General features: G+C 37.2%; 1 protein-coding gene across 1 annotated transcript in view; it reads left to right on the top strand.

Moving 5' to 3' along the window:
* Window positions 1-11231, top strand: part of LOC141908894 (large subunit GTPase 1 homolog) — a 49917-nt gene extending 38686 nt beyond the window's left edge. The window contains exons 11-14 of the mRNA XM_074799167.1: window positions 429-696; window positions 4579-4658; window positions 6838-7011; window positions 11003-11231. Coding sequence (XP_074655268.1) covers window positions 429-696; window positions 4579-4658; window positions 6838-7011; window positions 11003-11221 — 741 coding nt within the window. The 3' untranslated portion in view covers window positions 11222-11231. The remainder of the gene's footprint in view (window positions 1-428; window positions 697-4578; window positions 4659-6837; window positions 7012-11002) is intronic.
* Window positions 11232-18487: the final 7256 nt, after the last annotated feature.

Below are 18487 nucleotides of genomic sequence, written 5' to 3'. Positions count from 1 at the left end.
ATGCCCTTGCTCTAAACAACCTCTAGCATTCAAGGTAAACCACACTTTGCCCATGGGCAATTTATTTTCTTTTTATTTTGGCTTTCGGGAGTGGCGCGGGCGGCTTGATGAGAAACAAGGTATCAATTTTGAAGGGCCTTAGATAAAAACTTCTCTCGCTATGATACTTTGCTTTTGAACTGCTGTAGCTTTCGTGACTTGTACTTCATCACAAATAAACCAGATATACGGATCCAGCCACTCACAGAATGGAAGAGTAAACCAAAATATGCCCAATCTCGAATCAGCTCTAGAAGCAGGACCTTATGTCAAAATCTGATTAGGAAAATGTTGGAGCTTAAAACCTGAAAAAGAGGCTGGTCTTTTTTCATAAGATACAAGATTTATGTACAATATCTAAATGGTTGGTAAATGTATTTTTCTTGTAGACATTATTTGTTGAAAATGATTTACTACTCTGTGACTGCCCTGGACTTGTGATGCCTACATTTGTAAATACTAAGGCAGATATGGTAATAAATGGCATATTACCAATTGATCAGATGAGAGATCATGTACCACCAGTCAGTAGAGTTTGTGATTTGATTCCACGTTCAGTACTCGAAGCATTTTATGGATTGAATCTACCAAAACCACGAGAAGGTGAAGATCCTAATCGGCCTCCAACCGCGCATGAATTATGTTCTACTTACGGCGGTGAGTAAATTCTTCCACTGCAGGAAAATTTATTTGGTTATATAGAAACTGCAATTTTTACCTGCGGTTACGAAGGGATGAGAATTTCCCGCTTTTTGTGATGAGAAAGATGAGTTTTCCAAATTGTCCAGATGAGTTGAGAAAATGATGGGGGTGGAAGGTTGGCTGTGTCTGGCATGTTTTAGCCCACTTGGGACTTAAGTCCCAGCGGGCTATTGCATTCACTTTTCGTCCGGCCATTCGTCCATCCATCCGTCCGTAGACGGAATCCAGTAATTATGGGAAGTTTTGAAGACGCTTCAAGGTAATGTCTTGATATTTGGCTATACATGTATCTACCCTAGACACATCTTCAGCCCAAAAACTGGTCCTGTCAGATTTAAGTTGGCCGACTGGCAGCCATTGTTGTTTGTCAAAATCAGCACTTTTTACACATTTTCGGAGTTTTCAAGGGAAATTTTGTAGACGCTTTGATCAATTTCCTTGATCTTTCGTTTATATTTGAATCTACCAAGGGTTCATCAGCTTAAGAAAAATTGGGTCGATCTGAATCAAGTTGGCCGTCCTATGACCTTTTTAGTGCCCAAAAAGGTTAATTTTGGCCAGAATTCTAGGTCCTGTAGCTTCCTACTGGTTTGCCATTTCTCATTGCAATTTGTGATGGGTATTCTTTGTAAAGGGATGTTTTATACCTGAGACTGGTATTTTTGATCAGCCAATTATGACGCAATTGGCGGCCATCTTGTGTCATCAGTACTCATTCGTAGGTGGGAAAAAGTTTTTCCACATTTAATTGATACCTAAGCATATTATGTTACTATATTCAATTGGAAAGTTGTAGCCCATAACGTTATCTATGATTTTGGTGAGTTTCAAGGTCATTGGTTTTTGTATGTGGCCACCAGGGGGCGTTGAGTAATACAATAACTTAGTATTTCTATATTATATTTGTACCTATGCATATTTTGTTACTATGATCAATTGCAAAGTTGTAGTTCATGACATCGTCTTTGATTGTGATGAGTTTTTAAGGACATTAGTTATTCCATATAGTCACCAGGGGGCGTTGAATAGTAGAATAGCTTAGTATTTCCTTATTAGATTGGTACCTAGGCATATTTTGTTACCAAGATCAATTGCAAAGTTGTAGCTCATGACATCTTCCATGATATTGGTGAGTTTTAAGGACATTAGTTATTCCATATGGTCACCAGGATGCGTTGAATCGTAGAATAACTTAGTATTTCCATATTAAATTGGTAACGAGGCATATTTTGTTATCACAATCAATAACAAATTCATAGCTGCTGACATGTTCTATGATTGTGGTGGGTTTCAAGGTCATTGGTTTTTGTATATGGTCACTAGGGGGCGTTATGTATTGAAATTGTTAGATTGTTGAGTATTTGAAACCACTTCCCAAGTGGGCATGGTGTCCCTGGACCCCTAGTTAGCATGTGTTTTTAGTATGCTTGACTGTACTCGACCCAAACATTTTTTGTTATGTGCTGCCATCTGGTATTACCTATATAAATTACTGCGAAAAAATACCAGTTCATGCTGCCAAAATAGAAACAAGACAAGTTTTAGAAATCATGCAAAGAAATTGGAGATATTTATCCAGGCCTGAAAATGCAAGTAAAAATAATGATTATGTGAAAATATGTTATATCTTAATTTGCTTCGGGACTCTTTGACTTTTAACCTAAAAAAAAAAAACGTCCAATCAGCATCCGCCTTACAAATGGTTTTGGATGATAGATGACAGTGAATCATCATCGAACGACGTCGTACTTTCATTTCGATTTTTGTCAAAATAAATTCTAAAATCAATCTTAGAGCATCTCAAATTCAATAACTTTCCTGGGGAGGGTCCCCAGAACCCACTTTGAGCTTCCTGCCTATGTTGCTCACTTGTTGCAGTTTAGTCCTGCTTATTATAATCCCTGGTTCCGTGTTATCTTTAAATCCATCCTTGCGTGTGCTGAAAATATCTTAGAATTCAACATATGTTGCTGCGTCCAGAAATATGATAAAATACAGTCAACAAAAGTTTTCTTAATAAATAACTGGTACTCTTCAGGGCGGATCTTTGATGGCTCACCAAAGAAAAACTTCTTTCATAAAGAAGCACATTATATAGGAATCAACCCCAATGCACAGTTAAAGTCTTTTTCATCTATTTTATGTCAACAGTCTGGCCGATCGATAATCATTTGTATGCTTAATACGCTACGCTCAAAGCTATTTTTAGCACACTCAAACGCAATTTAAGTAGCCTGTAATTTCACTACTAATGGGCGAATTGAGCGCATTAAGCAAAAATATATTGCGTAAATTTGTTTTTCTTTATGGTGTGCAAAGTTGAAAGCCGTGGGTTTCATATTTTTTGGCTGGCATTAGCGAGCCTATGTCAACGGTGTGGCCGATCGATAATCATTCGTGTGCTTAATACACTACGCTCGAAGCTATTGATCCGTCACTGCAATTGAATAGGTTGATATCCATTGTTGCTAGCGCGATAACTGATACTCACGGCGTACAATAAAGTGATTTATTATGTAAATATGTTAAATGATTCATCTAATTTTGAAATCCTGTGCATAAGGTAAAGTTGCATCAAGATATCTGGTGAAAATGTGGGTTCAGAATGCGGAAATTTATTTCCGTGTTTGCCACACAGCTGATTCGTTGATAGCGTTGAATTTTTAGTGATAGTATGATATTTACACAACTGGAATACTTGTTTTATCGTCATTAATTAAAGTCATTTTATTGACGTATGCATTAGCGATCCGTTTTGGGGCTTGATTATTTTTATTAGTGATGAGTGTTCGCGTTGAAAACATTAAATACAGATAACGCATGCGCGCCATGGTGTAGGTCGCGCGTAACAATGATTTGCCTGATTGAAGATATAAGCTCACGCTTAGCCTGCCTGCTAAAAACAATCCTATTGTGAAATTATTAGAAACCATGTCAGTCGATAACTTAATTTCGTCCGTAACCGGGCCTGCACTGGCCTCAAATTTGAAGAACTTGGAGCTTCTGTCCTGATTGGTTTTATTATTGTCTGTATGATAATGAAAATCCTCCGATGAAACCCAGGCCCTCAGCAAGTTTGTACCATATTTATACGAGTCACTCATAGTTATAGTGGTTTTATGTCATTCTCGGTATGTATTGAAATTATGAACATTTGTTGAGTCAAAAATTCAACTCACCGATAGCTAGGATTTTTAGAGGATAGACAAACCTTGCCATAATAGGGCATATTCTTGCATGAAAAATTAAGTTAGAAACAGATGCCCTACTTTGCCAAGATTTGATTTTGCTTTTTTTACTGCGACTTGCTTTATTCTAATTTGAAGATCTACGGTACCTATTTGGGCATCATTTTGAAGTGTCCTTTAAGGCACATGGAATATTTTAAGAGTTCTTGAAATATTCTTACTTTGAATTAATATTCTCAATGCGTACTATTGAATATTTGAAACACCATTGAGGACGCTAAGGAAACAATTATTTGATGAACATTCTCAGGAAATTTTACAGGATAAACATTAAACATGAAAAGTTTTCAAACTAATTTCAAATTTTTTCTGCCTTTCCGAGAAGGGCGTTTCAGATTTTTCGAGTGCCTCACATGAGGCATGTAAGGTATCCTAAATCCACCCCTGCTCTTCAATCTATGATTAAGATTTTTAAATTTGGAGACAACACCATAGTGACATTTTACTGGCCCAGTGATAACTCAAGAATTTAGAATGGTCTAACTAGTGGTAGTGGGAACGTGGCATTTGTCCTTATCTGCCTTTGGGCTTCTTGTTAAAAATGTTCATAGTTTATTGCACCACCATCAATGATGTGTGTTTTCTTCAGCTATGCGAGGTTTCATGACAACCAAAGGAGTGCCAGATGGTCCCAGATCAGCAAGAATTATCCTTAAAGATTTTGTCAATGTGAGTTTGTTCTGCACTAATAACTGTCTATGCTGTATATTTTTAACCCATTAACACTCAAGCCATCCATATCTGCCTGCCTATTACTTCTCAAGCCACCGAATCAGCTCCTGACTTCTTTCGTCTGCTAGACAAAAATGGTTATAGTGGGATTTGAACCCAATAGCTTGTAATAAACTAGACACCCAAGTTCTCGGAATTCCATAGAAATCCACATCTTCATATTTGAAATTCTTGAGTATTCTCAAGCATGAACTCGACTGATCTGAGTGCTCACTTAGCCTATATCTTTCTGGATGAATATGGGGTTGGGGGCATAAAAATTAACTGGTAATGCACTATTCTGTATTGTGATGGGATATTCCCTTAAATTTTCTGAGGAGTAATATACAGACCTGCCAACCATTCTGTTCTTCCTGGAATGGTTACATAAATTGAAGTGAAATTACGGTGTTACGTTTTTCCACAAATGTTACGTATTTCATTTAAATTGAAAAAACGCGAAATTTCTTTCTATAACGTTTAGGTAATTATCATTTATTACACAAATAAAAGTCGTCATATTGTTCATTTACTTGCTTTTGCCGTAAATCACGCCAGAATAAATTTTTAACTATCTTTGGCGCAACACTGAACTGCTTTGTGACCCGCTATTGTGAAGTTCCGACAGCTACCGCCATCTATGTAGAATCGAAAATGGTGTTTGGTGTGGATAATTCTGTCATGTCTGATGCCGAGTTCTCTTCAGATCCATCATCTCAATCTGAGCCTAGTGACACACACGATTCTGAACTTGAGACAGAACGTACAGATGGTCCCGCCAATAAAACATTTGATTTTGTTAGATGAAATTTTGATTTTTGTGTATAGTTAAGGAAACTACTTATTTTTCATGAAAATGACCAGGTAAAAGGTTGGTTCTTTAGAAATTTCTGAAATACTTAAAATTTTGATATGTGTTACTTGGAAAAAAGTTCAGGGTTGGCAGGTCTGAATATGCACTACATAGTTAAATTCCTGAGTCCCAATGGGTTATGGTAAATAGAGACTGGCACTTTAGTTTCGGCTTATCTTGTACGGTCAAATCGTATTCAGCTAATTTTGATTTCAGAAAGTTTGATCACATTTCAGAGATAGATCATGGCACATATTCAATTTCAAATTGAATGGTCACTGCAATTAAAATTTGGTTGAGGGTTTTTTAACCCTTTCGCTACGTGTGACGTTTTGGAAACGTCATATGAGTGACACTTGCTGTGCGTATGACGTTGTAGAAACGTCATGCACCTATTGATTTATAACTCGAACGCGTACACAGCAAACAGTATGGAAACGCATGTAAGACAAGATAGTTAGCTTTCTAAACAACAGATGGCGAAAATGCGTCAGTAGTTGGTGCTGTCAGCCTGTTGAGCACATGGTAATTTGCGCGGGATTGAGATGGCTCCCAACTTACGTACCTCTACCAGCGGAAAAGGATATCCCATATCAATTGAATTTCTTTCATCCACACCGTAGCATCAATCACCAAAGACTGAGATAGGCACTTGGGTGAAAAACTGAAAAAAAAAATTTTTAACCCATCCTGACCCCCCCCCCCAACACGCCCCCCCCCCTACAGAAAAGGCTGTTGGTATGATTTTTTACTGATTTTCACTAAATAACATCATAATCTTCGATAAAAACGCGAAAAATCGGGGTTAAAAACAATTTGAAAAAAATCGAATTTTTCGGAAAATACCTTACGTAGGGGGCGGTGCAAGCGTGTACGCAGCAAAAGGGTTAAGTACCATGCCAGATTCAGTTCTATTACACTAAACTAGCTTGAAATTGAAATTTGCGAGGATCTGAAGGTACAAATCCCTGCCAAGGGAGGATGTTCCCTTGTTTATTATTAATATTATTGATTTTCTCTTTTCTGGATGCTTTTTGCCAATATAACTTAATTCACATTACTCCTGTTCTGAAATCATGACGTAAATTGCTAGTCCTAAGGTGCGTTGACAAACAACAAAGCTTGGTAACAACATCTAAGCACTATTTTTGATATTTTCCCTTCATGCTAGAAAGGGCAAGGGAACAAATAAATTTTTTGTTAATTACAGTGAATATTTTAAAACGATATTTCATAATGAACTCTGAAGACTTGTCTTGATATTCTTTTTCTTTTAATTTTAAGGGTAAATTGTCATATTGCCATGCACCACCTGGTATAGATTGTGATACATATGAAAGTGCACCTGTTGCACCAGAACGGAAAGCTGCAGCTTTGCAAGCTCGCAAAGAAAAAGCTGAACTAAATGAACCTAAGGGACCATTCACCAGTGAGATAGACACCAAATTTTTCAAAAAAGTAAGTACGAAGGTTGGTCTTAATTTGATATGTTCAGGGATGAAAATCTCCTATTCAAAGACCGATTTCCGACATTTCAGTTTCACTTCCATCATTCTTGAAAACAGTGTCAATTCGGGTTACAAAGTTCTGAGATCGGTTGATCACAGCGGCCGTAAAAGCGCTACAAACCGTAAAAGCATCAATTATATGTGTTTTCCCAAGACAGTACAAATTGAATCAATATTATTGTGTCTATTTGAATCGTAAGCATTGTATTGATTGTACGCGTGACACAGAAAGGGCCAATGGCAAGCGCAGAACCGGCCCGTGTATCTGACGTCTGGCCGAAGCCGGGGCCGGGTTTTAGACTTGTGGCTGCGTCCGGGACTGTGACCATGTTTAAGATGCTACCGGCGCAATTCAATTCAATCGTTGATTTTGTGGCTCAACCATGCGGAAAATGTGTCAATTAAGGCCATCCCAAAATAATTGTCTGTTTACCATATTACATGTTCTATGATGATGGTGAGTGTCAATGTCATAGGGCTTCGCATATGGTCACCAAGGGGCATTGAATAGTAGAATAACTTAGTATTTCCATATCGTATTGGTACCTAGGCCTATTTTGTTACCACAATCAATTACAAAATTGTAGCTGCTGACATGTGCTATGATTGTGGTGAGTTTCAAGGTCAATAGATTTTTTCAAGGTCATTGGATGGGGCATTGAATATTGAAATTGTTAGATTGTTGAGCATCTGAAACCACTTCCAAAGTGGGCATGGTGTCCCTGGACCCCTAGTTTCATTTGAATTTAGGGTCGGGTCCTATATTTTACCTGTGAACAAATTTTCAAACCTTCATTTAGACAGAGCTGATAGAATATGCCCTGCTAATAATACTTTAGGTGATGAATCCCATTTTCTGTTTGACTGTACCTTACTTCATGACCCCGCAAAAACTACTTGAATTTGAATACCTTTAATACCCTTGATATTTTGAACAACCCAACGGTCCAATTGGCTAAATTCATTAAAACCGGCTTAGATGTATATAGATCCCTCCTATAGTATACATACATGTATTGTCACTAGTTAATGTGTATATACTTTGTTACGTTTTCATTCTCTAAATTTTTATCATTTTTATCAAATCAGGCAGGGATCCAGATTGTCCCACATGCAGCATGTGCGGTAGTCGCAGTTTTCAAATGTCATTGCAAAATTTTTGTGTCGGGAAATAGGTAAATAAGAGGGCACACAATTTGTGCGCCATAAAAAATAATTGCCTTTCTGTACTAGGCCAAAAGCAAAATGTGAATGAAAATAAATTGCCCAAAATAAAAAAGGCAATATAAGCACAGCCCTTTGCTCAAAAGGGCACTATTCATTAGACATTCAAATAGACATTAATGTTGTTCTGGAAGTATAATCGAAAAAGGGCAAATTTTGCCAAAAATCTAAAAAAGGTACAAGCAAATTGAATGCGAAGGCAAATTTAGTGGCATGATACCAATAAGTGGCACTCAAATTCGCTAGCTGGGCATTAATACTGGCCCTTTTCAAAAGTTTTGTAAATATTTGTATATACATGTGTAATAGTGGAAATGGTTGGAGTGTAAATAAAATCGTAATCGTAATCAATATTCAACGCAACATTAGCGGAAAATCCCGGACTCTATTAATGTTAATACGGCGATGCTGGAATAGAAAGTGTGTCAGAATAAGTGTCAAGTGGCGCGCCATACGCCGTGATATAAATCATGGAAGATATTCTGGTTAGTCTTAACCATTCAATTCAATTGAATGAACATCTGCAGTGCCACCTGGTGGTGATTTTCGGAAATAACTTACGTCGTCACAAAAACTTACGTCGTCGCAAATGCATTAAAGTATTATGTCAAAGTATTACGTCGCTGTAGGATTATTAATTCTTATGTCGTGGTGCTATTACGTTGCAAAAAAACATACATTGGTGCGGCGCTCATATTTCTTTCATTTATCGCGTTCCATACACAATAACCTTTTAAGTTTGCCATGTTGGGGCACATAGGTACGACCTGGAAAAATGAAGTGCCAACCGTTCTGATTTTTCAGTAACTGTTCCGTAAAATCGTGCAAAAATACGGCGTCCTGTTTTTAGCCCACTTGGGACTTAAGTACCAGCGGGCTACTGCGTTCACTTTTCGTCCGTCCGTAGGCAGAATCCAGTTATTTTGGGAAGTTAAGCGAAATATCCCAAAAAGATCGTGGACAATCAAAAATAAATAAATTTTAGCAGTCGGCCTTAAAGTTCAGTCTGTGAACAGCTTCAAAACTTTGTGTTAAATCATGGATGTGAAGCTTGTACCCCATGGACTGCATGGTCATAGCCCTATGTCATGGGTTCTTGGCGATTGTGCCGAGAGCAGACTGTATCCAGTGGTCATGGTAAGTATACTTACTGACGTTTTCCCTCGATAGTATGGATTAAATATGCACCGCATCAACACAGTTATTTCCATTCACTTTTCTAAGTTCTAAGTCAATACTGAAACCCATCATGGAAAGTTTCTTTCTGGTTTTGTTGTAATCGACGCACAACAGATTCGTAGTTTGTTTGATACCTATAACACCTCACCTGATGATCTTAATCCATGTGCAGATCGGCCGCGAAGAGAGAGTAAATTTTCATCGATTCAATGGTGGCCACTTTGAACATATGTGGAGAGTGCTGGCACCTGTGGACTGAGGCCAGGACAACAACACAAACTAATGAAATGAACGACGAAATTGAAAAAAATTAAGATATCAAGACTTATTCACATTTCTCTTCAACTAGAATTTATTATTTCATCATTTATTATGGAAAACACAAAGATTTGAAATAAATGTTGGAAAATCATCAAAAATAAAAATTGTCGTTAATAAAAATGGCGGAATTTGTGGAGAAATTAGTTAATTTCTCAAAAAAAAATGTTGATTAATCACTCGAAACATACATAAAATTGGATTATTTCGAAAGGTACTGGTGTTAGTTTGTGAATTAAGCCATTAATTGTGAACTGAAGACTATAGAAAGTATATTTTGGAAGTGTTACAACCGTGTTTTGTCATCTCTAACGTTGGTATAAGCCCGTCTGATTATTAAGCTTACAACCAATGATTGTTGAATAGTAGAATAACTTAGTATTTCCATATTATTAAATTGGTAACGAGGCATATTTTGTTATCACAATCGATTACAAAATCGTAGCTGCTGACATGTTCTATGATTGTGGTGAGTTTCAAGGTCATTGGTTTTTGTGTATGGTCACCCAGGGTGTTGAATATTGAAATTGTTAGATTGTTGAGCATTTGAAACCACTTCCCAAGTAGGCATGGCGTCCCTGGACCCCTAGTTCAGAAAATTGTTGCGTGAGAATACTGAAACAGTTTGATAATTTACGGAAAAACTTAAATCATTTTTATGGCAAATTGCGCCATTCTTTCTTAAATTTCTCAGAGTCACTATTCTCAACTCAGATTATACTCTCAATATGACATTGTACTAGTGCGCCATCTGTACTAAGATGAAGATGGCGCACTAGTACATTGTCAAAAGTCGGGGGAAAAAAATTTTGTTCGACATAATTTTGGGGTTGATTTTGTAATTAGATATATTTCATAATTGGTATTTTATTGGTATCTTACGCCGTCGCAAATGCATTAAAGTATTACGTCGCTGTAGAAATATACATTCTTATGTCGAGATGCTATTATGTTGCAAAAAACATACGTCGGTGCATCGCTCATATCTTTTTTTTCATTTATCGCGTTCCATGCACAATAACCTTTTATGTTTGCCATGTTGAGGCAGATAGATACAACCTGGAAGAATCCGGTTCTTAAGACTTAAAGAGCGTTAATCATTTTTATGGCAAATCGCGTCATTCTTTCTTAAATCTGTCAGAGTCACTGTTGTCAACTCAAATTATACTCTCTTTATGACACTGTCAATATATTTTGGAGTTTATTTGTTAATTTTTCAGGCTGACTCTAAAATAAGAAGTAAAGGAATCAATGGTGTCGCTGATTTTACACGTGTAACAGACTTTACTGCTCATCATTCTTTATCAACTACCAGGGATGGCAATTCTTCGCAGTCGAGTACACAATCTCTTAATGCTAAACCATGGAAGAAACATGGTAACCAAAAGAAAAAGCAAAAATTACGTAGAATGCATGGATATCTTGATAAAGACATATGAATAAAAATAATGAAACATTTATGTTGATGTATTATTGTCTATCGTGTTAAGAGATGAAAGGATCTGACCTTAGATCACACTTTAGATTTATACATGTAAGAAAGTTATACATGTAGCTCTATTGCCAACATCGAGGATGCTTTCTTACATGTATAGAGCTATAACTAAGTCATCTGTGGTTGGTTAGAATAAGGACCCTACATTAGACAGTGGCAATCGGGGAGTTCACTTGTGGCAAGGATCTGCCAGGTTCACTAGTATGCGTTCATACATTGACACCGGATTTCTCCTACCTTTCCATAGTTATATGAAGCCTAAACATCTTAATTTATCAAATGACATGATTTGCGTCATTTCTTGTTTGGGAGGTGTTTGGGAGGCTTAAAATCTAAGATAAGAATTAATTGAAAATCAATGAATTTTGTTCGAGTGTTCCCATTGATGTGGACGCCATCATGTGGGATAGCTGGTGGCATGGGGTCCTCGTCAACCGAGTGTTGAAGATAGGAGTGTTCACAATACAATCCAATAGAACTTTATGGACTCTAAATTCGAGTATTCTGTTATGTCCAGGCACATAGATTTAGAGGAATATCTTACATTAGCTGTTTCTGTGTTGGAGAAACGTACTCCAGTGAGACAGCAAAGAGTATTTCCCAATGATAGTCATTCCCTAGTCTAGCAATCGGACAAGGTTACGAGGGCGCATAGTGGTGAATAGTCTCTGGGTGATTCATGTGTGCCATGCAATAGACATTGTAACCGTCTATGCCCTAACATTATGCATGAACGGGTTGTAGCAAGGCTTCTTTCAAGATGATCGAATTATTAGGTGGTTTCTTCGCCGAAAGTAGTATTATAGTAGTAGTTCGTTTGTGTCGACCCGTGGGACGTTAATGTCGGAGCGGTAGCAGAGTAGTACCAGAAGTTGGAGGTAGGCATCAAGGCAATCTTATCAGCGAACTCTTGTGTAGTGACATCTGATGCAGTCCTATAGTACGCCTGATGTAGTAGCTGATGACAACAAAACAGTTGGCCCTATAGTCATACCCGTAAGCGGTTGGAGTCTTCTTGCAGTAAAAATGTGTCTACGTCATTGCAGGCACTTGATGTCTGTGGTTTTCCTTAGAGACTGGGATGGGACTGCCAACGGTGGAGCTAGCAATACCTGCCACCAGGCCTCTTGAAAGACAAGTGCATGGCCTATACTTCATTGTCTAACATCGACAATATGAATTACCTCTTTGTTTTCCCATGATGCCTAAAACATGATAAAATCTGTTATCAAGAATAAAGAAATTGCATCCCTGGAGGAGATATAATGAATTGCAGCTCTCATCTGTTTGCTCAAAATTATTGACTTTATCATCAAAAGGTAACTATGTATAATGGTATGGTACGGTACGGTACGGTACGGTACGGTACGGTACGGTAGCTTTATTTCTGAACAAATTAAAATTATATATTACATTATCATTCAATATTACAAATATATGAACACATTTGTATATACAAAATGTGATTAGGTAATAAATAATTTGATTTTACAGCAAGGATACTTCAGAAAGCTTTAAGCTTGAAAATGCGAAGCACCTTAAAAAAGAGAGATAAGAAAAGAACAAAAACAAATATGGTATCATACAAAAAGATTTAGTACAAGCAAATACTAAGAAAAAAAGCAAACATGTTCTGCGTACTAGTGTACAGGTATTTTGAAAACAATACTGAAATGGGTTTATATTGCCAGTAAGGAGAAATATTGAAAATCAATAGAAAGCAATTAAACTATTTTAAACGTTTTTTGAAGATAGCAATAGAACTAGAGGAAATAATGTCGAAATTTAGGGTATTCCATAGTAGAGGACCCGTGGCAACCAGAGAATTTAATTTGGCTGAAGTTTTAGAAAAGCGTACATCGAAACGAAAGTAGTAGTGTTTCTAGTATGAGAATTATGTCGATTAAATACAAAGGAAAATAATCTATCAAATGTCTTGAGTAGTCTATTATGAAAAAAGCGAAACATGAATTGGCCAATACAAAACGATTAATATCATCTAGTTTTAGAATATTGGATTTCTTATTGGCTCTTGTTAATTGAACGAATGGCTTTCTTTTGTAAAGGAAATAATTTTGAGAGATGGAGTTGTGATGCATTTCCCCAAATGCCAAATGACATTGCAGTAATACATATGCGGATAAATTAAGCTGTAGTATAATTGATGAAGTACTTTGATCGGGAGGTATCTGAAGAATCTGCGAACAAACCAATAACTCTTGAAATTTTAGTACAAATAATATTGACGTGTTCCTTTCACTTGAACTGATCATCAACAATGATACCCAAAAACCGGTGTTGTCATATCGCGGAATGACGGAATCGCGGAATTTAAAAAAACACGGAATTTCTTCACTTTCACTATAAATAGTCACCAGGTTTTCCTGCGGGGAACAAGGAACCGGAACAATCAATGCACTGAGTTGGCTTCGAGTCACACTATTCGCACGCAATTTTATCTGACATTGTTTTATGATACCGTTCAGTTACCTGCAGCTTCAGTAACATTCAAAATGTAGTCGGAAAAAGAGATTGGCACTAGTGCAAGCATCGGTTATCGAAGTAAATCGACTTTTTGCGATCTTAGTAGATTTGAGCACGGTCGCTCTAGGTTGGGCCGTAGTTTCAGATGGCTGCAAACGTGAAATGTGCTACTACCAAACATGTACCGCGGTTCCTTAAAACTTATATTTGATAGAAACCGCCGTCTAGTACCGATAGTACGTTTTTCAGACCTAAGGAATCAATAGGAGAAGCAACTAAGTAACAGCCCTCTCTTCACAAATAACGGAGTTAAGAAAAGATACCATTTAGAAAAATAATCTTTGATATCATTCAACAACTTTTATTAACTCTTCTAGATACACCACACTCGCATTAATCACAATTAAGATGCACGAGACGCATTAAAAATCTCAAGCCAGAATATGCAAAATGTATATCTGTTTTCGTCTGACATCGTTCATTTTGGGATATTTCTCTTGACCGTATAGAAACATACCTCATTTTGGTCTTAATACGACCAGTGAAAATGTGCAAAAAAAATAAATCATCGTTTTTATATCCATTTTACAATGCAGCATATATTCAATTAGTTAAAGGTTTATTAATGGTAACATACACAGAACTCGTAGATGCGGTTCTAATGTTGATAGATTAATTGCCTGCGTAGGTTCTCCAATTTATCGTCTGGAAATATCGTTAATTAGTCGAGCGACGATAGTAATAGATTATCACATAGACCTACCAGGTACCGGCAATGAAAAAATGAAAAACATGCGTCCGGTGCCATGTCCAACAAAGGGTATCCCCGTGGAAAAACTCGGTTACTATGTATAGTGAAAATGAAGAAATTCCATGTTTTTTGGAAAATTCCGCGATATGACAACACCGCCAAAAACTTAGTAGAGCTTATACAATCAATAGCAGTATCATCTATGACAATTTCTTCACCAGACTAAAGACCATAAAATGGGTTTTTCAAATTGAGGGATAATCTGTCTGCTAACACGATTAGTTATAAAAATGAAGACACATTAACACAATCATTTATGTATATGATAAATAAAAGGGCCCGAGAATTGATCCTTGAGGTACACCACAAGTTAAGTTAGAATATTCCGAGAAATGGCCCTCGAATTTTACGATTTGAGAGCGATTATGAAGATAATTTTTAAACCATAAGAGCGGAGGGCCTCTGATGCCATAATGGTATAGTTTAGATAACAAAATTTTATGATCTAGAGTATCAAAAGCTTTCGATAGATCCAAGTAAACTCCAATAGTCGATTTACCACAATCTAGATTTTCTAAAATATGATTGGTAATTAAAGTTAATGCCAGCTCAGTCGAATATCCTTTTCTAAAACAAAATTGAGCACTAGAAATTATGTTCTATTTTTCAAGAAAAATTAAAACTCGGTTATACATGTACATGATTTTTTCCAACAATTTAGAGATAGAGGGCAGTATAGAGATTGGTCTGTAATTTAAAAATAGACTATTATCACCAGTTTTAAATAAAGGAGTTACTAGGGCAGATTTAAATAAATTTGGGACGATTCCAGTTGATAGACTGAGATTGAAAATATGAGCCAATGGACTGGAAATAAGATCAATGACTGATTTTAGTATTTTTATGGCTGATATCATCTGTATCAGGTATTTTTAGGCTTTAAGGATTTACATATTTTTTCAATTTCATTTGGGAAGGTAGGGTTAAGAAATAAGGTATGAAAATTAAAATCTCCCAAATATTCGTGACAATCACTACGTTTGACTCACAGATAAGGAAACCCATTTTTCTTTTACCATTACTAGAATATAAAGTCCGTAAGATTCAAAACTAAATTACAAGACAGTTTATTGAATCGGTCACCGATTATTCCTGGCTGTTATTGGGATGTCAAAATCTAACTATGTATTCATTGTGCACTTTGTAATAGGGCCTACCGATCCCGAAATCAGTTGATCACGCATCGGTCCAGACTACTCAACTTTGATAGATCCGACCTCGAATCTGAACTTGGCAAAAAAATAACTTTTTTCTTACAACTACAGCAGACAAAACAACCTGAAATTTTTATTCGTTTGAAGTTGAAATACATTTTATTACTCGAGTGATGTGATCTACATATACGTCATGAACAAAACATTGATGACTTCATGAATGAAAATAAAAAACTAATACTACATAATCACATTACATACTATATAACCATTTCTGCATTATTTTATCAAGAGCTTCACTTTGACTAAATTGTGCTATGTGTTCACAACTTAAGCATGTTTTTCTTTTCTAAATCTTCATAAAACTATGTCCATTTTATGAAGTGGAGCCCAGAGATGAATTAACAGCTTTTAAAACCTCAGTCGCAGTCAAACTTATTTTTCAAAATGACTCTTCATGTGAACCATAAGACAAAAATACTTGGACTGGCAGGGGAACAATATCTTAGCGAATACGCAAGCCTGCTTCAGGGTATCCAAATGATTTCTCCATGGCGCCCATTAATAAGGAAATATTTATAGGTTGCTTCAACTTCAACAGTAATATGAAAAACAGCATTTCTTCAGTTAGAAATATAACGTGTTACAAATATCAGTGAAAAATAAACAGACGATGTACGAGATCAGTCGATAGGCGATATACAGGCATATCATATTCATCATTTTTAGTACACAATGAATGCAAACGGCATTAGACTATGGAGGCCATAGGCATAAGGGGTGGTTCTGGTTAGGGAGATAGTGAAAGGTAAACGCTGTATGGGAGTTGTCTCCACACTACAATCACGATGTAAAATAAACAATAAAATATCTCCCGGAAATAAATACTTTTTCATACAATAAATCTTTTTTTTTATACAATAACCTGCGCAGGGGAATGACTCAACGAGCCATCCTCTTTTTCTGTGGAGGGGAGAGGTGCAAACCCCTCAATAGATTAATAGAAATCGCGCAGACCAATTTTTCCGGCGCCCCAGTCCACGTGGTACCGTAATTGACATAAAAAAGGTTTACCATACCTCCGGACCGTAACCAATTGGAAGTGAAACCCCGTAGCCAGGAAAACATATACACATAACTTGCAGCAAGAAAAAGAACACAACCTCTTTACGACCCATGTTTAGCGGACGTATGACGTATGTATAATATTGTTACGAAACGATCATTAATGACAGTATTCTTATCTATACATAAGCATGAAGTATAGTAGACTTGGGTGTTGCTAAGAATCGTTCCCCGTTTATGATTAGAATATTCGAAACCCTGAAAAAAAACATGTAAATATAATTTCTAGCATGACCAGAGTCATCGATATCAAACAGCGCGCGATATGGGCACTGGTATCATCCTACCATCTGGGTACGCTGGGAAAAGGTAGGTATCAAAACTTGAGTTTATAATTCTCGAAACGATATTCTCGTGGAGCTATTCAATTTTATTACACGAAGTGTATTCGATCTGGCGGTCAACAGGTGGTGTTCATCCATTCTGTAATCAGATAAGGAAACCACTTCAAACTGACCACGATAAGAATTCTCTTGGGGACCTCATTGATAAAGTAGGTGTGAGGGCAATCAGGTAACTGACCTATTACCATATTAATGCAGTCGTCAAGATAAATTCAAAACTAACGAACAGTCCCTGTGGCGAAGCCGTAGCAAGGATCTCATACTGCTTAACATGGATACGGCGCATCGGATGAGGATGAACCCAATTAAAAACAGGAGAATTAAGTGCGTATTCGATTTAACCTGTTCAGAGAATTCCTCGAAAAATAAAAATGGATTAACCGAATCGGATGAGTTCGCCGATGGAAGCTCTGCTCGTGAAGGCGGTAAGAAATTAAATGATTCGTTTATGCTTATTCGGAAGCATTGTGCAGAGGGTAAGGCGCTAGTAGCCATTGGGGTAAAACGTGTGGCACCTGCTATCCTAGTCCAAAGAAGTGGAGAACCACGGACTTGGTAAGTACGCTACTAATCATTTTCTTCTTTTGTTTTGTTAATCTAGTTTTCATTTTAAGCGTATTTTTTGCTGTACGAAGCGGGTGCGTTACCTATTACCGTAGTATCATTTCTCTGTTTTACACGTATTCCTTTATTTTGCGGGATATATATTATATTTTGCCCGCATTTCGACGACATTATTTTACAACATATCGGTCCCGGAACCCATACGCTGATTAAGGAAACTATTATCCGGTTCGCTGTTAAGGCTGACTTATGTCGACAAGCAACGCGACGCCTACCGACGCAACTGGGTTTATCGCCGATTAGCGGCAACTAGCGGCCTACGAGAGGCCGCCAGTTGCTGCTCTATCGGTTCGACATAAGCCGGCTTGTTGCGGCCAGGGTGTACCAAACGTCTTCTGGCCACAGATCCAAACGTAGACTTTTTAACTTTGTTGCGTGTCGAAGAGTTTGTTTGGTACAGCCACCGAAAGCGAAGTGAGCGAGATCCGGAGCCACATAGGCAGACTAGAAAAAGCTTCTGAACTGGTTAAAAACGAAGTCATTCGTCAAGGTAGGGAGGTGTCCTCCTTGACATCATCCCGCCTGGATAACATTGTTGAGGGTGTGCGGAACAATCATGCTCTCATCAATAATATCCAGGATAACCTAATCAAACACTCCCAATTCGCCGGAAAAAATAGGGTACGGATCTCGGACATGGAAGCTTTGTTACTGGCTATGAGTGATTT

Source organism: Tubulanus polymorphus, chromosome 7, assembly GCF_964204645.1.
Source record: "Tubulanus polymorphus chromosome 7, tnTubPoly1.2, whole genome shotgun sequence".
NCBI lineage: Eukaryota > Metazoa > Nemertea > Palaeonemertea > Tubulaniformes > Tubulanidae > Tubulanus > Tubulanus polymorphus.
Note: the sequence above shows the minus strand (reverse complement) of the source record. Positions and strands in the feature narration are given on the sequence as shown.